Here is a 23,148-nt window from a genome sequence, read left to right on the forward strand (position 1 = left end):
TGTGGCCCGGGAAGGCAGTGGAGGATGGCCCAGGTCCTTGGGCCCTGTACCCACGTGGGAGACTAGGAGGAAGAACCTGGCTCCTGGCTTCAGATTGGCGCAGTGTGCCGGCCGCGGCAGCCATTGGAGGGTGAACCAACGGCAACAGGAAGACCTTTCTCTCTGTCTCTCTGTCTCTCTCTGCCTGTCAAAAAAAAAAAAAAAAAAAAAAAAAAAAACCTACCTGGTGTCAGGTATCCTATAACTGCATCAGAAGAAAGCCTAAGACATGAAAAAGTCATTGTAATCCACAAACTGTACTTTGGAAAATTATATTTACTAAATAAAAGTTTAAAAAAAAAGACTAAGACATGAACCTCAAGTTTGAAGATGTGTTAGTTCTTTTCAAAAAGACTGCTGAGGCAAAAATAAATAAAATTTTCTAATATCAATTAAACAGATTCAGAGCTAGAGCTATGACACAGCAGGTAGAGCTGTCGCCTACAGTGCCAGCATCCCATATGGGCACCAGTTTGAGACCCGGCTCCTCCACTAACGATCCAGCTCTCTGCTCTGGCCTGGGAAAGCAGTAGAAGATGGCCCAAGTCCTTGGACCCCTGCACCCGTGTGGGAGACCTGGAAGAAGCTCCTGGCTCCTGGCTTCAGATTGGCACAGCTCTGGCCACTGCAGCCAACTGGGGTTGAACCAGCAGATGGAAGACCTCTCTCTCTCTCTCTGCCTCTCCTTTCTCTGTGTAACTCTGACTTTCAAATAAATCAATAAATCTTTTAAAAAAATTAAATGGATTCATCTAAAACAGTAGTTCTGTCAGTGATGACTTTCTCCTCACCCTAGTGGACACTTGGCAGTTTCTAGAGACATCGCTGGTTATCACAACTGGAAGGTACTACTGGTGTCTAGTAGAAAAACGACATCCCACAATGCACAGGTCAATCCCCTACAACAAAGAATTCCTGGCCCAAAATGTCAACAGTGGCACAATGGAGAAATCTTGATCTAAATCATCACTTTCTGTTGAAGTATTTTATTTATAAACATACAAAGCAAGGGCTGGCGCCGTGGCGCAGTAGGTTAATCCTCCACCTGCGGCACCAGCATCCCATATGGGCACCAGTTCTAGTCCCAGATGCTCCTCTTCCAATCCAGCTCTCTGGTACGGCCTGGGAAAGCAGTAGAAGACGGCCCAAGTCCTCAGGCCCCTGTATCCATGTGGGAGACCAGGAAGAAGCTCCTGGCTCCTGCCTTTGGCTCGCTGCAGCTCCAGCCACTGTGGCCATTTGGGAAGTGAACCAGCAGATGGAGGACCTTTCTCTCTGTCTCTCCCTCTCACTGTCTGAAACTCTCTTAAATAAAATAAATATTTAAAAAAATATACAAAGCAGAGAATCCTACTTAAACTATAAAATAATTCAAGTACCCTTCAACTACTACTTCTTCAAGCATATCAAAACTGTATTAATATTTAAAACCATATTTGAGATTTTTTAAAAAATCTTATTTTTAAATTTTTTACTTATATAAGGTGAACAAACTGCATATATTTCATATACAGAGATTTAAAAGTATAATGATACTTCTCATTCTACCCCCCTTCCTTCTTGCCCAAACTCCCACTCTCTCCCTCCTCTTGCATTCTCATTTTTTTCTTTGAAATTTTACAATGACATGCTTTCATTTTATTTTATAATCACAAGCTTAACCTTCCACTAAATAAAGAGTTCAACAAGTAGTAAGGAGAAAAATCACTGATCCTCAAGAGTACAGACAAGGATTATAAACAGTAATCAAATCTCAAAACATCAATTTTGCTCATATAAAGTACTCTGGTACATTAGTTACCACAAATTAAGGAAAATATGTGGTATTTATCATTTTGGGACTGGATTATTGCACTAAGCATAATGGTTTCCAGTGGCATCCATTTTCTTGCAAAGATAGGATTTCTTTGTTTTTTTTTTATGGCCGAGTAGTATTCCATAGTGTATTTATAGCACATTTTCTTTATCTAGTCATCAGTTGATGGACATCTGAGTTTTTTATGGCCGAGTAGTATTCCATAGTGTATTTATAGCACATTTTCTTTATCTAGTCATCAGTTGATGGACATCTGAGTTGATTCCATATCTTGGCTATTGTGAATGAAGCTATAATAAACATTGGGGTACAGATAACTCTTTCATATGCTGATTTCATTTCCTTTGGGTAAACTTCCAGGAGTGGGATGGTTGGGTCACACGGTGGTAGGTCTATGTTCAGATTTCTGAGGAATCTCCATACTGTCTTCCATATGGTTGTACTAGTTTACATTCCTACCAACAGTGGATTAGGAAACCTTTTTCCTCACAGCCTTGCCAGCATTTATTATTTTCTGATTTTTGGATGATAGCCATTCTAACTGGGGTGAGGTATTGAACCTCACTGTGGTTTTTATCTGCATTTCCCTGATGGCTAGTGATTCTGAGCACTTTTTTATGTGTCTGTTGGCCATTTGAATTTCATTCTTTGAAAAATGCCTGTTCATCTGTAATTAACACACAATTATTCTTAGGTGTTTAAATTTTAACTGAAAAGTGATCCCTGTTAGGAATTTGGAAAACATTATGCTGAGTGAAATAAGCCAGCCCCAAAGGGACAAATACCATATGTTCTCCCTGATCGGTGACAACTAACTGAGCACCAAAAAGCAAACCTGTTAAAGTGAAATGGACACTATGAGAAACGGTGACTTGATCAGCCCTTGCCCTGACTGTTGATGAACAACTTAATACATTATCCCTCTTAGTATTTTTTTTGTTTGTTCTACTTAATACTTTTGGTTGAATATTGCAATCAATACACAGTTATTCTCAAGTGTTGAAACTTAACTGAAAAGTGATCGCTGTTAAATATAAGAGTGGGAATAAGAGAGGGAAGAGATGTGCAATTCGGGACATGCTCAAGCTGACTTACCTCAAACAGCAGAGTTAGAAACATACCTGGGGATTCCAATTCAATCCCATCAAGGTGGCATGTACCAATGCCATCTCACTAGTCCCATTGATCAATTTCTGTTCACAATTGATCATGATGATAGGACTAAGAGCCAAAGGGAGCACACAAACAAGACTAGTGTCTGCAAATACCAGCTGATACAATAAAAAAGGGAGAAAACGATCCAACATGGGAAGCGAGATACACAGCAGACCCATAGAATGGCAGATGTCCTAAACAGCAGTCTGGCCTCAGAATCAGCCCTTAAGGCACGCAGATCTGGCTGAAAAGCCCATGAGAGTATTACAGACATGGAAAGCCAAAATACTCTGGGAAAAAAACAAACAAACAAACAAACAAAACTAAATGAAAGATCTCCGCGAGTGAGATCCCAGTGAAAAGAACAGGTCATCAAAGAAGGAGGTACCTTTCTCTGAAGGGAGGAGAGAACTTCCACTTTGACTACGACCTTGTCTAAATATGATCAGAGTCAGTAAACTCAAAAGGCTTCCAAAGCCTTGGCAACTCATGACAAGAGCCTAGGGTGATTACTGATGCCATAAACAAGAGTGTCAATTTGTTAAGTCAACAACAGAAGTCACTGTGCACTTACTCCTCATGTAGGATCTCTGTCCTTAATGTGTTGTACAGTGTGATTTAATGCTATAACTAGTACTCAAACAGTATTTTTCACTTTGTGTTTCTATGTGGGTGCAAACTGTTGAAATCTTTACTTAATGTATGCTAAACTGATCTAAATATATGCTAAACTGAGAGAACTGAAAATGAATCTTGATGTGAATGGAAGCGGGGAGGAAGAGGGAAAGGGGAGGGTTGTGGGTGGGAGGGAAGTTATGGGGGGGAGGGGAAGCTATTGTAATCCATAAGCTGTACTTTGGAAATTTATATTCATTAAATAAAAGTTAAAAAAAAAAAAGAAAAATGCCTGTTCATGTCCTTTGCCAATTTCTTAATCGGATTGTTTGCTTTGTTGTTGAGTAAAAATGTACTCTTGTATCAAATGTCATAAAAGGGGATGTTTAACGTAAATAGCTCCAGAAATAACTATCACTACCATTTCTTATTAACATAATACTTATTTATTATTAGTGTCCTCATGAAAGATTTTCATTGTAGAAGTAAAAACTAAAAGATACGAAACAAATACTTGTTCAAGGTTACACTGCTAGAAATGGCAGAGCAGATTATCTCCAAGTCCTTGGTGTTTCTATTAAAACGCTAGTATTTGCAGACACTAGTCTTGTTTGTGTGCTCCCTTTGGCTCTTAGTCCTATCATGATCAATTGTGAACAGAAATTGATCACTGGGACTAGTGAGATGGCATTGGTACATGCCACCTTGATGGGATTGAATTGGAATGTGTTTTAATAGAAACACCAAGGATTTGGAGATAATCTGCTCTGCCATTTCTAGCAGTGTAACCTTGAACAAGTATTTGTTTCGTATCTTTTAGTTTTTACTTCTACAATGAAAATCTTTCATGAGGACACTAATAATAAATAAGTACTATGTTAATAAGAAATGGTAGTGATAGTTATTTCTGGAGCTGTTTACATTAAATTTGAACTAAGAAATAGACCACGTTTCATTTCCCACTGAATCAAGTGATATGTTAGAAAGGTAACAGCAAAATTAGGAGCAGCTATTTAGGAATTATGTATTAATGACAGGAAGAAAAGAGATTAGACAGTACCAATTTTTAAAAGGTAATTTATAGTTAAAATTTTTTGTATCACAAATACATTAAGGAGTTTTACAAAGCCAAGTGCCAAGACAGTCAGACATACTCTCATTTTGGTCAATTACTGAGAATAATACCGACAATTACTGCCTAGGAGTTTACTCTGGACAAATCATAAACATGCCTGACCTAGTCATCCCCATGTGACATTAGATTCTTGGAGGACCAATCCAAGAAAATTCCTTTACATTAAATTTTGTTCATTACTCTCATCTCAATAATCCAAGGCTTATCATAGCTTATCACGATTCTTTGTATTAAGAGAAAGAGAAATGTTCTTACCCTATTAAAGCCATGTTCATGAGAGTCATCAACTTCTCCATTACTAGTCACCGGAATTTCTGCTGCTGAACTTTTGGGAGATTCTTGAGCCATAGTAGACTCCTAGGTGGAAAAAAAAGGAGGAAAAAAAGTGTTACATCAATACAAAATCATAAAAGGCACTTTTACAAGACATCATTAATTTTTTAAATAATTTTAACCTACCTAATAATTACATAGCAAACATGATAAAAATACGATAAGAAAAAATGCACATAGGGGCTAGCATGGTCATGTAGCATGCTAGGCCTTTGCCTATGATGCCAGCATCCATATGGGCACCGGTTCTAGTCCTGGCTGCTCCTCTTCTGATCCAGCTCTCTGCTATAGCCTGGGATAGCAGTGGAAGACGGCCTAAGTGCTTTCCCAGGCCATAGCAGAGAGCTGGATCAGAAGTGGAGCAGGGGCCGGCTCCGTGGCACAGTAGGTTAATCCTCCGCCTGCAGCACTGGCATCCCATATGGGTGCTGGTTCTAGTCCCAGCTGCCCCCTTCCAAGTCAGCTCTCTGCTATGGCCTGGGAAAGCACTAGAAGATGGCCCAAGTCCTTGGGCCCCTGCACCCGCACGGGAGACTGGGAAGAAGCACCTGGCTCCTGGCTTTGGATCGGCGCAGCTCCAGCCATTGCGCCTATCTGGGGAATGAACCAACAGAAGGAAGACCTTTCTCTCTGTCTCTCCCTCTCACTGTCTGTAACTCTAACTCTCAAATAAAATAAATAAAATCTTTAACAAACAAACAAACAGTATAAATAACCCAAACAATTTATTCAACTTATCTCAGAGAACCAGTGCCCGTCTTCCCTTCTCCCTCTTGTTTTGCACCATTGGGTGAAAGCAGCAAAGATGGTCCAAGTACCTGGGCCCCCGCCACCCATGTGAAAGACCTGGATAAAGCTCCTGGCTTCAGCTTGGTCCAAACAAGGTCACTGTAGCCATCAGGGGAGAGAACCAGATGGAAGATATCTTTCTCTCTCTCTCTGCCTTTCAAATAAATAAATAAATCATTAAAGAAAAAGTGTTATCAGGGCTAATACTGTGGCACAGTGGGTTAAGCTGCAATCTGCAGTGCCTACATCCCATATGGGCAATGGTTTGAGTCCCAGCTGCTCCACTTCCAATCTAGCTCCCTGGTAATGTACCTGGGAACGCAGCAGAAGACAGACAAGTCGTTGGGCCCCGGTACCCAAAAGGAAACCCCGAAGAAGCTCCTGGCTCCTGGCTCCAGTGTGGGCCCAGCCCTGGCCGCTGTGGCCAACTGGGGAATGAATCAGCAGATAGAAGATCTCTTTCCCTCTCTTTCTCTGTAATTCTTTCAAATAAGTAAATAAATATTTAAAAGGAAAAAAAAAAAAAAGAGAAAGTGTTATATATATGCATTCATAACCTAAATTTTTTAAAATAATTTGTTTATTTATTTGAAAGAGTTACAGAGATGAGGTTGGGTATCTTCCACCCACTGGTTCATTCCCCTAAGCGGCTGCCAACAGCCAGGGCTGTGCCAGGCTCCCAAATGGGTGGCTTCTTCCAGGTCTCCACATGGTTAGCAGGAGCCCAAGCAGCACCGGGGTAATCTTCTGTTGCTTTTCCCAGGCCATTAGCAGTGAGTTGGATTGGAAGTGTAAAAGCTAGGACTCAAACTAGTGCCCATATGGGATGCTGAATCACAGGCGGCAGCTTTACCTGCTGTGCCACAATGCCAGCCTTTCACACCCTGAAGTTTAACAAAGGTTCCCACTAGAATACAGACCTTGCTAAAAATATTTGTTCAGGAACAGAATGACTACCAATGTATGTTCATTCTAATGCTCACATCTGAATCTAGGTGTTCCTCCATTACTTGTACTACACAGAATCCTAAAACCAGACTGAACTAAAAAAGTGTATTTCACTTACAGACCTGAATCTACTGCCAAGAACATATTTAAAAAGTTCTTCAGAGGCTGGCGCTGCAGTGCAGCAGGTTAAAGCCCCAGCCTGCAGCGCCGGCATCCCATGCGGGCGCTGGTTTGAGTCTTGGCTGCTCCACTTCCTGCTAATGTGCCTGGGAAAGCAGCGGAGGATGGGCCAACTCCTTGGGCCCCTGTACCCACGTGGGAGACCCAGAAGAAGCTCCCAGCTCCTAGCTTCACATTGGTTCAGCTCCGGTCATTGCAGCCATCTGGGGAGTAAACCAGTGGACAGAAGACCTCTCTCTCTGTCTCTACCTCTCTAACTCTTTCAAATAAATAGAATAAATCTTTTTTTTTTAATTTCTTCAATTTTTCTCTGGAAGTATTCTTTATTATTTATTAATTTTCATCTACTTGAAAGAGTGAAATGACAGAGAGAAATATCTTCCATCCACTGGTTCACTCCTCAAACGTCTGCAACAGCCTGCGCTGGGCCGAGTCAAAGCCCAGAGCCCAGCACTCTAGTGGGACCCCAAGTGGTGGCAAGGTCCATAGCACTTGAGCCATCACTGCTGCCTTCCAAGTACTCATCAGCAGGAAGCTGGAATGGAAGCAATGTAGCTGGCACTCAAACATGCATTCCAGTAAAGGAAGCCAGCATTCTAAGCAGGAGTTTAACCCCTGTGCCACAACAGCCACCTAGGAAGAAAACTGTTCAATTTTTCTAAGATTTAAATATTTATTTGAACGGCAGAGTTACAGAGACAGAGAGACACAGAGAGATCGAAAGTAGAGCATGGGGCCGGAGCTGTGGTGTAGTGGGTGAGGTCACCGCCTAGAGTGCCAGCATCCCATATGGGCGCTGGTTCAAGTCTTGGCTGCTCCACTTCCGATCCAGCTCTCTGCTGTGGCCTGGGAAAGCAGCAGAGGATGGCCCAAGATCTCGGGCCCCTGCACCCACATGGGAGACCCAGAGGAAGCTCCTGGTTCCTGGCTTCAGATCAGCACAGCTCCAGCCGTTGCGGTCATCTGGGGAGTGACCCAGTAGATAGAAGACCTCTCTATCTCTCTGCCTCTCCTTCCCTCTCTGTGTAACTCTTTCAAGTAAATAAATAAATCTTAAAACAACTTGTTCAACTTTTATATAAAAGATCAGCAATTCTCAAATTTCTTGGCCTCAGGACGTCTTTACATTCTTTTTTTTTTTTTTTAAGATTTTTATTTATTTATTTGCAAGTCAGAGTTACACAGAGAGAGAAGAGGCAGAGAAAGACAGAGGTCTTCTATCTGATGGTTCACTCCCCAGTTGGCAAGGGCCAGAGCTGCGCCGATCTGAAGCCAAGAGCCACAAGTCTCCTCTGGGTCTCCCACATGGGTGCAGGGGCCTAAGGACTTGGGCCATCTTCCACTGCTTTCCCAGGCCACAGCAGAGAGCTGGATAGGAAGTGAAGCAGCCAGGTCCTGAAATGGCGCCCATATGGGATGCCGGCGCTTCAGGCCAGGGCGTTAACCCACTGTGCCACAGCACCAGCCCCTTCTTTACATTCTGTAAAAAAAAAAAATCATTAAAGACCCCAGAGAACTATTGTTTATGCAGGTTATATCTACCAATATTTCTATATTTGAAACTAATGCTGAAAATTTTGAAAACATTAACCCATTTTAAAGTAATAATAATTTTTTTTTTTTTTGACAGGCAGAGTGGACAGTGAGACAGAGAGAGACAGAGAGAAAGGTCTTCCTTTGCCGTTGGTTCACCCTCCATTGGCCGCCGCGGCCGGCGTGCTACGGCCGGCGCACCACGCTGAACCGAAGGCAGCAGCCAGGTACTTATCCTAATAATTTTAAAACTGCCACATATTAATATAAAAGCTTTTTATGAAAATAGCAGGATCTCACATCTACTTCTGCGATCAATCTGTTACAATGTCATTTTGATAAAAGTATTTGAAAAAAAAACCTGGCTTCTATAGCTACTTTTTTTTTTTTCAGGTTAATTTGGATATTCTTATTTGATACATACAAAAAAAAGTAGTACTTTATTAAAAACTTAACTACAATGTTGAATGTAAACCATATGCGTGAATTTTTCATATTCTATTCTATTAAAATCCATCAGTCTTCATTGCATTCAGAATGATTCTTCTCTGTGTGCATAATTCAGACACATCAGGTAGTGGGCATTTGGAAAATACTGCTTCAATGGCCTATGCTGCTCTTTCATTTCTTTTTTCGTTTGGTGGTTTGGTTTTTGTAATTTAAATTCTAAAAAAAAAAATATATATTGAAAAAGCCCTATTTGTTATGTCTGATTTCATCAAAAAAGTATTGAAGCATTTGGAAACCATACAGAAATTTTTCCAAAATTCTAAGTTCTGCTTGAAATCTTGAATTTATTCACTAGCAACTAATACTGTCAGTTATTTTACTTAAAGTAACAGGTTTTCCAAAATATGTCTCCCAAACACTCAAGTCTGAGTATAACCACAGTTTGCCTGTCATTTTCCACATTAAAAAAATCGTATTTCATTAAAAGGGGCTGGAGGGCGGGCAGGAGCCTTCAGCTACAGCTTGGCTTACAAGTCAATCCCACACATGCTTTTCCTCAAGACAACCACAGAACTTCAGGCATGCAGGAGTGCTTTATGCATACTTCCCCCTTTGTCACTCAGAACATTCAAGACTTAAAACGTTCAGTGCTTCATCAAAGACATTAAGTGAAACACATCTTTCTTTATTGCCCGTTTGTAATGGTGAAAGAGTATGACTACCAGTACCTACTGCAGGGCCCAAGCACTTGGGCCATCCTCCACTGCACTCCCGGGCCACAGCAGAGAGCTGGCCTGGAAGAGGGGCAACCGGGACAGAATCCGGCGCCCCGACCGGGACTAGAACCCGGTGTGCCGGTGCCACAAGGTGGGGGATTAGCCTAGTGAGCCGCAGCGCCGGCCTATCCACTAGTTCTTGTGCATCATCAGGGCAAGCGATACAACAATGAAAAATGCAATTAGTCCCTCAGCATTACTGAAAACAGCTTTGACCTTGCAGACTCCCAGAAAGGTTCCTGGAGACCAGCATTTTGACTAACCCTGGTACACACAAATTTAGCCAAATTTAGGGAAAGCTTGGGTAAGTATAAGGCACTGTACTAGATTCCAGAGAATACAAGAACAAGGCAGTTTCAGCTGTGGGTGAACTGTACCACTGATTAAGACTGAGGGACTGTTCGGACTCTTCAGTAAATACCCAGAACAGCAAGTATCTTCCTCTTTCTCTAGGACCCTCTGGAACCAAACTCAGCAAAACAGTTCCAGAATGCAGAAGTCCTAAGGTCTTTCCAGGCCAGATTTCTATTTCTGGGTGGTTCTAGAAATATGATTTCCATAAATCCTAACGTATACTACACTTCTACTCCTTATATAAACCTCTTTATCATGATGAATTTTACACATAATAATTATTCTAATACAAAAAATAAGCAAACTATTTCTCCATATTTGTAACCCCAGAGCAACAGTATATGCTCAGAGTACCAGCTAAGACAGGAGATGCGGGGGGTCAGCACTGTGGTATCGCTGGCTGAGCCTCCACCTGTGATGCCAGTATCACACATGGGTGCCAGTTCATGCGCCTGCTACTCCTCTTCCAAACCAGTTCCCTGCTGATGGCCTGGGAAAACTGCAGAGGATGGCCCAAGTGCTTGGGCCCCTGCACCCACATGGGAGACCCGGAAGAAGCTTGTGGCTCCTGGCTTCTGGCCCAGCTCTGGCCGTTGTGGCAATCTGGGGAGTACACCAGTGGATAGGAGATGTTTCTTTCTGTCTCTCCCTCTCTCTGTAACTCTGCCTCTCAAATAAATAAAATAAAATCTTAAAAAGAAAAAGAAAGAAAAGGAAGGGAGGGAGGGAGGGAGGAAGATCTGGATCTGGGCCAGCGCTGTGGCATAGTGGGTTAAGGTGCCACCCGCAGCACCAAATGCCATATGGGCAATGGTTCAAGTCCTGGCTGCTCCACTTCCGATCCAGCTCCCTGCTAATGAGCCTGGGAAAGCAGCAGAGAATGGCCCAAGTTCCTGGGCCCCTGCACCCACATGGGAGACCTGGAAGAAGTCCCTGGCTTCAGCCTGGCCCAGCCCTGGTGGTTGTGGCCATCTGGGGAGTGAACCAGCAGACGGAAGATTTCTCTGTCTCTCCCTCTCTAACTCTGCCTTTCAAATAAATAGAATAAAACTTAAAACAAAGGAAAAGCGGCTGGCCCCACGGCTCACTAGGCTAATCCCCCACCTTGCGGCGCCGGCACACAGGGTTCTAGTCCCGGTCGGGGCGCCGGATTCTGTCCCGGTTGCCCCTCTTCCAGGCCAGCTCTCTGCTGTGGCCAGGGAGTGCAGTGGAGGATGGCCCAAGTGCTTGGGCCCTGCACCCCATGGGAGACCAGGAGAAGTACCTGGCTCCTGCCATCGGATCGGCGCGGTGCGCTGGTTGCAGCGCGCCGGCTGTGGCAGCCATTGGAGGGTGAACCAACGGCAAAGGAAGACCTTTCTCTCTGTCTCTCTCTCTCACTGTCCACTCTGTCAAAAAAATTTTAAAAAAAATAAAAAAAAGGAAAAGAAAACAAAGGGAGATGTGAGTGAATAAATGAATAATTTCTCTCCTACTATAGTAAGGTCCTTGAAAACAGAAACAGTCAAGCAGGTCTGCATCTTGAGGTTAGCACAGCGTTTGGCAAGCAAGTTCTCAGTGCTGACTGGATACAAGCTACACCAAAATTGTGATTCATAACTAGGGAGCTGCTGAAATAGTCACTGTACATTTCTGTTCCCCACCCACTGTCTTCCTTGCCCCTTTCCTGGAGTGTATGATACATTTGTTACTTCTTAAGGGTACCACTGCAGTTAAACAAACAGGGAAAATGCTTGAAATAACCCTAAAATATGGATTACTGGGTATGTCAAAATCAGTATGCTTAAATTACTCTGAGACAGTTACAGCAAAAGACTACAATGTTATACTAAAATCCTAGCCACTTGCAAAATCCTTTTAATACTGCATTTCTCAGAAATTTGAGTTACTCTTGTACATTAATTTCTTATAAAAATATTGATTTGAAAAATGCCACACAGCTATCTCAGAGTTCACAGACTTGAAGTTAGTGAGGAAACTGGTACAGGCATTTTCTATTGTCTCATGAAAGCTTTGAAAGTTAAAAAAAAAAAAAAAATTCAGGGACAAGATTCTAAAAGCCCAAGAGAAAATAAAAACTGCTTTGGAATGCATTGTCAGAGTCTCCAAAACAGAGGCTTGCGTGCAGAAAATTTACTGCAGAGTTGTCCAGCGGAGTGAAGGAAGCAGGACTGGACACAGCTGCAATGCGGTTTCTGCGTGACAGACTCTGGCCAATCCCACAGCCGGCTCTTCAGCATTTCCTACACTAAGGGAAGGGGCGCAGGCCTTTCATCCCCAAACATCTGTACCCTTGATCATTTGACACAGGATGTCTGCTGGGTAGGGGTGCAAAAATCACAGACAAGGCAGCTCTCTCTGGCTTAGGCAATTCCTGGGGCTCCTGGGGAGACTCGGTTGTGAGCCCTCTGCAAGCAACACTCCAGGCAGCTGACGGAACGAGGGCCACTCAGCACAGCGGCCACCCTATCCTCCATGCTTGCATCTTCAAGCAGTACCTACCTAAAAAGAATCGACAACATCTTGTTTGAAGGACATCTGGCTACTTTATGCATACCTTCACAGAAGTGCACTGATTGCCACTAAGAGAAGCTGCCATTCACACAGCCTCCAATGCACAGACAGCCACTGATGCAACCAAAGAACCACCCCGGACAGAAGGCTGCGAGAGGGCCAGGTTAGAGAAGTACCACCAAATGGAAGAGGAATGCCCTAAACTAATCAGTCAGCAGAGCTACTCTGTGAACACAAGAGTGTAAGTCAAGAGAATTAAGTTGAACACTAGCTTAAAAATCCATAAACTCTAATTGACAATTACCAAAAGAATTTTTGCATCTACTACCAGACTTCAGAAGACTTATTGGAAAGCTACAGTGATCAAGACAATGAGGTACTGGCAAAATAACAGATCAATGGAAGAGAACAGGGAGCCCAGAAATAGAACCGCATAAACGCAGTCAACTGATCTCTGACAATGGGCAAAGGCAACACAATGGAGAACAGTCTTCTCTTCCATGGTGCCAGAACAAGTGGACACCCACATGTAAAATGTGAATGTGAATCCAGACACAGATCTTTTTTTATTATTATTATTATTATTATTTTAAGATTTAGCGAGGGGAGGGGTGGTAGTGGTGGTGGTGGTGTCTTCTATCCACTGGTGCACTCCCTAAATGGCCACAAGGGCTGGATCTGTGCCAGTGCAAAGGCAGGAGCCAGAAGCTTCTTCCAGGTCTCCCTCGTGGGTGCAGGGGTCCAAAGACTTGAGCCATCTTCTATTGCTTTCCCAGGCCACAGCAGAGAGCTGGATCAAAAGTCGAACAGCCAGGACTCAAATCACTGCAGACAGCAGCTTAATCCACTATGCCACAGCACTGGCCCTCAGACACAGATCTCACACCCTTTCCAAAATTAACTCAAATGCATCATAGGCCTAAGTGTGAAATGCAAATAAAATTCCTAGAATACAGGAGAAAACCTGGACACCCATAGCTATGGTGATAACTTTTAGATACCCCACCAAGGGCACAAACCATGAAAAATAACTGATAAGCTGGACTTCACTAAAATTAAAAAGTGTGGCCAGCACTGTGGTGTAATGCGTAAAGCCTCTGCCCACCACCTCAGCATCTCATATGGGTGCTGGTTTGCGTCCCAGCTGCTCCACTTCTGTTTTTTTTTTTTTTTTTTTTTTTTTTTTTGACAGGCAGAGTGGACAGTGAGAGAGAGAGACAGAGAGAAAGGTCTTCCTTTGCCGTTGGTTCACCCTCCAATGGCCGCCGCGGCCGGCGCGCTGCGGCCGGCGCACCGCGCTGATCCGATGGCAGGAGCCAGGAGCCAGGTGCTTTTCCTGGTCTCCCATGGGGTGCAGGGCCCAAGCACCTGGGCCATCCTCCACTGCACTCCCTGGCCACCCAGCTGCTCCACTTCTGATTCAGCTTACTGCTAATCCACCTGGGAAAGCAGTGGAAGATGACCCAAGTGCTTGGGCCCCTGCACCCACATGGGAGACCCAAAAGAAGCCACTGGCTTTGGTCTGGCTCAGCTCTGGCGGTTGAGGCCATGTTGGAAGTGAACCAGTGGATGGAACATCTCTCTCTCTCCCTGTTTCTTCCATTCTCTGTAACTCTGACTTTCAAATAAATAAATAAATCTTTTTAAAAAAATAAAAATTTCTGCTCTATAAAAGATCATTTCAAAAGAATGAGAAGCCAGACTGGGAGAAAATATTTTAAAGAACACATTTGATAAAGGATTGACATCTAAAACATACAAAGAACTCTTAATACTCAACAATAAGAAAACAAATCACTCAATTAAGAGATAGGCAAAAGATCCAAATAGACATTTCGTCAGATGACTGATAACGGTAAGTAAACAGGAAAAGATGTTCAACATCATTTATCATTAGAGAACTGAAAACTAACAAGGGGGCAGGCTGTTGAAGCAATTGCTTTGGATGATTGCATCCCCCACTGAAGTGCCTGGTTCAAGTCCCAGCTCTTCTACTTCCAATCCAGCTTCCTGCTAACATGCACTTGGGTCCCTGCCACCCACAGGAGAGACCCAAATGGAGTTTCTGGCTCCTGGCTTTGGTCTGATCCAGCCCTGGCTGTTGCGAGCATGTGGACAATAAACTAACAGTTGGGAGTTCCCTTTCTCTCTCTGCCATTCAAACAAGATCAAACAAATGAAAATCAATGAGACCCCACTCCACACCTTATTACAATGGACAAAGTCCAGAACACTGACACCAAATGCTGGAGAAGATGCAGAGCAAGAGGAACTTACATTCATTGCTAATGGGAATGTAAAATGGTACAGTGACTTCTGGAAGACAGTTTGGCCATTTCTTACAAGATTAAACATATACTTAACTCACTATAAAGAACTGTGCTCCTTGGAATTTACCCAAATGAACTGAAAAGTCACCCACACAAAAATGTGCACAAAGATGTTTATAGCAGCCTTATTTTTAATTGTCAAAACTTGGAAACAATCAGGATGTCTTTCAGCAAGTGAATGGATAAATTGTGGTGCACCCATACATGGAATTACTCAGCACTAAAAATAAATGAGCCATCAAACTATAAAAAAGTAGAGAAAATTTAAATACATATTACTAACTCAAATAAGCCAATCTGAAAACTCTACATACAGGGTGATTCCAACTATAGAATATTCTAGAAAGGGCAAAACTGGAGACAGTGAAAAGATGTTTGCCAAAGGTCAGGGGGAGGGTGGGATGGACAGGCTGAGGAAGAGATTTTTAGGGCCGAGAAAAAGCTTTGTATACCACTACCATGGTTGACACCTGTCATCATACATTTGCCAAAGCCACAGAACGTACAAAACTAATGTCAAGTATGGACTCTGAGCAATAATGACATGTTGATACAGATTCATCGATTTTAACAAATGCACCACTCTGGTGAGGAAGTTCACCGTGACAAAGGCTATGCATATGTGGCAACAAGAGAAAAGTGGAAACTGGGTACTTTCCCCACAATTCTGCTATGAAACTAAGAGTGCTCTAGAAAATAAAAGTTTATTAAGTAATAATTCCATGTAGATCTGCTGCTTCTAAACTAAAACCATATGAAAGATTTTAATTCTTCAATCATTTTTATTGTTGCGGTAAAAAACACATAGCACAACATCTCAACCACTTCTGTGTGCACAATTCAGTAGTATTAAGTATATTCACACTGCTGGATGACTACCAAGCTCAAGAACTTATCTATCCTGCAAAAATGAAATGCTATATCCATTAAACAACATTTCCTTATTCTCCCCTCCCCCAGCACCTGTCAACCACTATTCTACCTCCTGTTTCCAGGAATTTGACTAGACATTTCATGTAAGTAAGAATTATACAGGCCGGCGCCGTGGCTCACTAGGCTAATCCTCCGCCTAGCGGCGCCGGCACACCGGGTTCTAGTCCCGGTCGGGGCTCCGGATTCTGTCCCGGTTGCCCCTCTTCCAGGCCAGCCCTCTGCTGTGGCCAGGGAGTGCAGTGGAGGATGGCCCAGGTGCTTGGGCCCTGCACCCCATGGGAGACCAGGAAAAGCACCTGGCTCCTGGCTCCTGCCATCGGATCAGCGCGGTGCGCCGGCCGCAGCGCGCCGGCCGCGGCGGCCATTGGAGGGTGAACCAACGGCAAAAAGGAAGACCTTTCTCTCTGTCTCTCTCTCTCTCACTGTCCACTCTGCCTGTCAAAAAAATAAAAAAAAAAATAAAAAAATAAAAAAATAAAAAAATAAAAATAAAAAAAAAAAAAAAAAGAATTATACAGTACTTGTCTTTCTGTGACTGGCTTATTTCATGTCTTCAAGGTTCACCCATGTAGAAGATGTTGGAATTTCCTTTCTAGGGCGGAATAATATTTCATTATAAAACAGTACTCAAGAAGTTCATGGAAAACAATTAGAAGATGAACTTGATATAAAAATTTTTTTAAATCCAGACACACAGTGATCTTCAAAGAGTTCAGAAAAAGATTATGAAAAAACTAAGCCTGGATTTCAAAATCTTTTTATACCAAAATAAACCTGTACTTCAATTCCATTTGCTTAAGAACTTTTTGAAGTACTCTTGCATGTATGTAACACACACACACACATGCACACACTTCAGTGTATCCATTTCTCAAGAACACTTCAATGGCTAACACTTCCTGAATACTGTCAATAATGCTGCTATAAATACAAATGTGCAGATACCTGTACAAGAGCCTGCTTTCAATTCTTCTGGATATATATCCAGAAGTGGAATTCTACATCATACTATAATTATTTTAATTTTATTTTCCGTACTGGATATACCATTTGATATTCCTACAAGCAGTACATAAATGTTCCAATTTCTTCACATCCTCACCAACACTTGCTATTTTGCAGGTGTGTAAGTTCAGTGTGTGTGTGTGTGTGTGTGTGTGTGTTATAATAGTCATCAAAAGGGTGAAAGCTGCTATTTTCTGTGGAGTTTTTCTTTTAAGTTTATTTATGCTAACAGGAGAGAGAGAGAGAGTTCTGCCTACTGCCCACAACATCTGGAGCTGGGCCAGGTCAAAACCAAGAGCCAGGAACTCCATCTGGTCTCCCACATAGAGTGGCAGAGACCCAAGTACTTGAGCTATCACCTGCTGCCTCCCAGGTTGCACATTAGCATGAAGCTGGATTGGAAGCAAAACTCAGGCATTCCAATATTGAAAGTGGGCATTCCAAGTGACAGCTTAACCAACTGCAACCCAAAGCCCACCCTGTCACTGTGGTTTTGATTTGCATTACCCTAATGGTTAGCGATGTTGAACATCTTTTCATATGCTTGTCAACCATGGGTCCACCATTTTCAGAGATTTTTCAAAATGTTTTCTGGTTGCTGAGTTATATGAGTACTTTAAAGATCCTTGATATTAACTTCTTACCAGATATATGATTCTCAATTATTTTCTCCCTTTCTACAGATTCCTTTTCTACTTTACTGTGTCTTCTGATGCACAGAAATTTTTTTAATTTTGATGTGATCCAATCTTTTTTTTTTTTTTTTTTTTTTAAGATTTACGTATTTGAAAGGCACAGTTACAGAGAGGGAGGCAAAGGGAGAGGAAGAGAGAGGCAGAGAGAGAGCTTCCATCCACTGATTCACTCTCTAAAGGATCACAATGGCTGGAGCTGGGCAGATCTGAAGCCAGAGCTTGGAACTACTTCTGGGTCTTGTGTGCTTCTTGGGTGCAGGGATCCAAGCACTTGGGCCATCTTCCACGGCTTTCCCAGGCACATTAACAGTGAGCTGAATTGGAAGTGCAGCAGCCAGGACTTGAACTGGTACCCATATGGGATGCCAGCGCCACAGGCACTGGCTTTACCTGCTACATCACAGCAACGGCCCCGTCCAATCTATTTTACTTTTATTGCCTGTGCTTTTCGTATCACATCCAGGAAGTTCTTACCAAATCCAATGTCATGAAGCTTTCTTTTCATGTTTTCTTCTTTATGTATATGTATATATACATATTTATTTTTTTAATATTTATTTATTCATTTATTTGAAAGGCAAAGTTAAAGAGTAGCAGAGGCAGAGAGAGAGAGAGAGGTCATCCATCTGCTGGTTCACTGCCCAAATGGCCACAAGGGCCGGAGCTGCGCTGATCTGAAGCCAGGAGCCAGGAGCTCCATCCAGGTCTCCCACGTGGGTGCAGCGGCCCAAGCACTTGGGCCATCCTCCACTACTTTCTCAGCCATAGCAGAGATCTGAATCAGAAGGGGAGCAAGCAGGACTCAAACGGGCACCCATATGGGATGTTGGTACTGCAGGTGGTGGCTTTACCCATTAAGCCACAGCGCTAGCCCCCATATTTTCTTCTAAAAAGCATATAGTTTCAGATTTAGGTTTGTACTCCATTTTAACTTGCTTTTTGATATATGATGTGAGAGGTCCAACTTCCTTCTTTTACACATGGACATCCACTTTACCCAACACCACTTGTCCTTATTCCATTGAAGAGTCCTGACACGTTCAGTTTTTTTAAAGATTCCTATTTTCCTCATAGTCACTGCATCCTGATGCTATATCCAGATTACTTATGGCTACTGGAGTTATGTTTCTGTTCCTTGCAAGTAACAGCTATACAGACATTAGCAACTCACCTCTAAGTCAGGAAGACTAAGGTATAGCTATCCAAACAATCATTGCCCTTTCAAACAGCAAGATGATGTTCTTACTTTCTTACTCCTAAAACAAGCTAGTAATTCAATATAGTTACCATATTCATGTTATTGTCTAGGTAATTACTCATAAAATAGAAACAAAAATCAGTTCTTAGCCTTCATAGAACTTAAAAAATTACATTGGCAGTTTAAAAACAAAATGATGAAACAGTGGTGAGCAGTAGGAGGTACAAAATATCAGAGGTGACATTTATGCTGCATCTTCTAGGATAACAAAACACAGTAAAGGAGAGAGCCTGAAAAGAAGGAAAAACTGGAACAGAATGGAAAAAAGAAAAAAAAGAGTGTGACAAATTCTGAAAACTCTAAGTAAAGCAACTTGGTTAGAATGGTGATTAATCGTTCATACATTCATCAGTTCAACTAATTTACAGTTCTATAATGTACTAGGCACAATTTTAGAAGCACAGAGTAGAGAAGATGAACAAAAAAGAAAAAAAATGCCTTCTTCTCATACCACTCACATTCTACTTAGGAAGACAGAAACACATGCCATATAGTCATAAGCATTCATTGGGAGGCTGGGGTTGTGGTGCATCAAGTTAAGCCACTGCTTCTATACCAGCATCCCATATCAGAGTGTCAGTTTGAGTCTTGCCTACTCCACTTCTGACCCAGCTTCTTGTTAATGTGCCTGGACAGCAAAAGATGGCCCAAGTGCTGGGACCCCGTCACCCATGTGGGAGACCAGAAAGGAGTTGCTGGTTCCTGCCGTGGGCCTAGCCCAGACTGAGCTGGGCCATTTGGTGAGTGAACCACTGGATGGAAGATAGGTAGAAAGACAGACAGATTGATATCATTATGCCTTTCATATAAACAAATCTATTTTAAAAAATAAAATCAGGGATTGGATTAAGATGGTGCAGTAGGGAGGGAGCTTGTTGCTTGAATCTGAGAGAAGACCGTTTTAAAAAATGGGAAAAGTGCAGTCTCAGAGAACAGTTAGGGAGAAAACAGCAGAGGAAACTCTAAGTAAACTGGAGGAACACAGTGGACCTACGTGGAGGTAAAGACACATACAACTTAGGACCCCACAGCAGAGAACCTCCGCACCAGCGTTGGAGAGCGAGCTGCCACCAGACTGTAGCACCCAAGCGCCTGACAAAGAAAACTGCAGGAAGAGCCTAGAGGGATCTGGCTTGGAGGCCCATGGGGGGAGAGGTACCTGCCAAACTAGAGGAGAAAAAAAAACAAAGGGAGGGGGTCATGTTTTCTCTCTCCCCGATCATCCTGCAAAGGTGCCCTGTAACAAGATGACAGAGAGCAGGTGCCATTTTGGACATACGGAACAACTGCACCAGCTTGTGTTAAGCATACAGCAACCAGCCAGCCAGGCAGAGACTCCAGAGTCTGATGGGGAGAACACACTGTGGGCTGGGTGCTTGTGACTCTGGGAGGCTTGTGTGCAGCGACTGTGAAAACACTGAGGCTGCATGGGAGGACTGAGGGTGTGGCTGGGACACTGGGCAGCCACTGTGGGGGACTCCACATGATCAGGGCTCCCTGCTTACCTGGTGAGAGACATTACTGGGGAATCTGAGCGTATGCTGAGGACTGCACAAATCCTTTGTGTGGTCCTTGTAGCAGAGCGGACGAATAATACACACACAGGGGCTAACGCCCAGGACTGGTCTCCTTTGAGGAAAGAAGCTCAGCTGAGTCTATGCCAAAGACAAGAAGAAATCCCACTTCTGATTAAAAAAAAAGATTTACCATGCCAAACCTGGGAGTGTCACCTCAGACACGCCCTTCAACCAGGAGCAGTGAACAGAGCTCCTTGGCAACTGCCACCACATGCCTTTAGGTATTCCCTGAAAGCAGACACCACACTAACTCAATCAGACACAGTCCAAAGACAAAAGCCACCACAGCCAAAAATCAAAGAAACCAGCAAGTAGCGCCACAAATGGAGAATAACAAACACACCAATCTAAGAAACAAAACATAAGAACACAACACCACAATACTAGATTGCAAAGATTATAAGACTGATTGCCAGAAATGGCATTCAAATAATTAATCATAGGATTACTTAGAAATAATCAGAAGCAAATGCACGAATTAATGAAATCCATACATGACATAAAAGGAAATTTCTCCCATGAAACTGAGATCTTAAAGTGAAATCAAAATGGACTCCTGGAAATGAATAATTCAATAGAGCAAATAAAAACTACAGTGGAGAGCCTTAACAACAGAACTGATGAAGCAGAAGAAGGAATGAATATCCAACTTAGAAGACAAAGCACAGGAAATTACACAGTCAAACCAAACACAAGAAGAAATTAGAAAACTAAAAACAAAGTTGTGACTCTAAAGGATACTATCAAATGACCCAACATACGGGTTCTAGGAGTTCCTGAAGGCATGGAAAGGGAGAAGGAATTAGAAGGCCTTTTCAGTGAAATAACAGAAAATTTCCCCAATTTGGAAAAAGAAAGGGGCATCCAAGTACAGGAAGCACAGAGAACTCCTAATAGACATGACCAGAAAAGACTTCACCACAACACAGTGTAATCAAACTCTCCCCACAGTAAAATATAAAGAAAAGATTCTAAAATGTGCATGAGAGAAACGCCAGATTACTTTCAGAGGATCTCCAATTAGACTCACAGTGGACTTCTCATCAGAAACTCTGCAGGCTAGGAGACAAAGGCAATATATAGTCCAAGTCTTAAGAGAAAAACCCTGTCAACCCAGAATACTAAACCCTGCAAAGCTCTCATTTATGAATGAAGGTGAAATAAAGACCATCCATGACAGATACTGAAAGAATTTGTCACCACCCATCCAGCCCTGCAGAAGATGCTTAAGGATTTGCTGCCCACAGAAACACAGAAACACGGTCATCACTACAGAAGAAGGTAAAGGAAAGAAATCTCCCAGTAAAAGTACAAAAGAAACCCAAAGAAAAAAAATGGGTTTATGGAAAAATAGCAGGGCAAAGTAGTTACTTATGAATAGTCACCTTGAATGTAAATGGCCTTAACTCTCCAGTTAAAAGACACAGACTGGCTGATGGATTAAAAAACAAAACCCATCTATTTGCTGCCTGTAAGAAACACATCTTAGGAACAAAGATACAAGTAGAGTGAAAGTGAAAGGACAGAAAAAGATATCCATGCTAACAGAAACCAAAAAAGAGCTGGTGTAGCCATCCTAATATCAGACAAAATAGACTTTAACACAAAAAACTGTTAAAAGAGACAAAGAAGGATACCATGTAATGATTAAGGGATCAATCAACAAGAAGATGTGACTAACATAAACATATGTACCTAATTACAGGATATCTGGCTATTTAAAAGAGACATTAAAAGACCTAAAGGGAGACATGGACTCAAGGACAATATAATGGGAGATTTAAATACCCTACTTTCAGCAATGGACACATCAACCAGACAGAAAATCAGCAAGGAAACAGCAGAGTTAATCTATACTATAGGATTAGGCTAGTGAGCCTGCGGCACTGGCACCAATCTCTTCTTTCTAATATCAAGTAGTTTTCCCTCCAAACTTCGAGATTACTTCTGTGATCTTATTATTAATTTATTTTGAAGCACAAGTTGAACATTATTTCCTGTTTAATGCAAGACTTTTCATTTCAAAAGCAATTTTTACCCCTTCAATTTCATTCGCCAGTTCTTCAATTTTATCCTCGATTTGGTTTTCTTGCATGACTGGTTCTGGAGTTTTTTTCTTGATTTGCATCAACCATTAATTTATATTCCATGAGTTTTGTTTGTTATGCTCACAGCCTGAGCAGCAGGGTCACCTGGTCCTCGCTGTGCACCATGAGGCCACCAGCGACCTGCCACAGCCCACCAGTACTGCCTTTCCCTCCTGAGTAGCTGGGCTCAGTGGCTGCTTGCTCCTCCTGCTGCAGTTCACTGCCAGGGGCCACCAACGAACAGCACTCAGGACCTTCAGAAGCCACTTTCCCACCAGAAAACTTGAAGAACTATTTAAGGAGGCTTTTTTTTTTCTACAATCCATGCAAGAAATAATGAAGATTGGGATTAAGGTTGTAGAAATGGAAAAGGATGGATTCAAGAGGTACTGAGGTAAAGGTAGAGGAGATCTACCGAATGACTGGACATGGACAATGGGAGAGAAGACTAGAATGACCTACTACCCCTGTCCCCAATCCCTGGCTGGGGCAACTCACCAAGGAGGTAAAAACAAGGGCTGGCAATGCAAGGCAGCAGGCCCCGCAGAGCACAGGTTCAAGTCCCAGCTGTTCTAGAAGCAATCCAGCTCCCTGCTAACGCAGAGAAAGCAGTGGATGACAGTCTA

General features: G+C 42.6%; 1 protein-coding gene and 1 pseudogene across 37 annotated transcripts in view; both read right to left on the reverse strand.

Annotated features, from left to right (window-relative positions):
* ARFIP1 (ARF interacting protein 1) overlaps positions 1 to 23,148 on the reverse strand; it is a 123,332-nt gene that overhangs the window by 67,507 nt on the left and 32,677 nt on the right. For 28 of the 37 annotated variants that reach the window (XM_089302347.1, XM_070047390.2, XM_008267316.5 and 25 more), the window contains one exon: positions 5,016 to 5,117. In XM_089302347.1, coding sequence (XP_089158473.1) covers positions 5,016 to 5,108 — 93 coding nt within the window. In that variant the 5' untranslated portion in view covers positions 5,109 to 5,117. Of the gene's footprint in view, positions 1 to 5,015; positions 5,118 to 5,911; positions 6,037 to 20,363; positions 20,514 to 23,148 lie in introns of those variants that run through there. The other 9 variants (XM_089302336.1, XM_089302343.1, XM_070047400.2 and 6 more) reach the window with 2 other exon arrangements.
* Positions 22,305 to 22,769, reverse strand: LOC149124992 (centromere protein H pseudogene; annotated as a pseudogene).

This window comes from Oryctolagus cuniculus, chromosome 8 (assembly GCF_051225735.1).
Source record: "Oryctolagus cuniculus isolate XC-2025 breed Fujian yellow rabbit chromosome 8, ASM5122573v1, whole genome shotgun sequence".
Taxonomy (NCBI): domain Eukaryota; kingdom Metazoa; phylum Chordata; class Mammalia; order Lagomorpha; family Leporidae; genus Oryctolagus; species Oryctolagus cuniculus.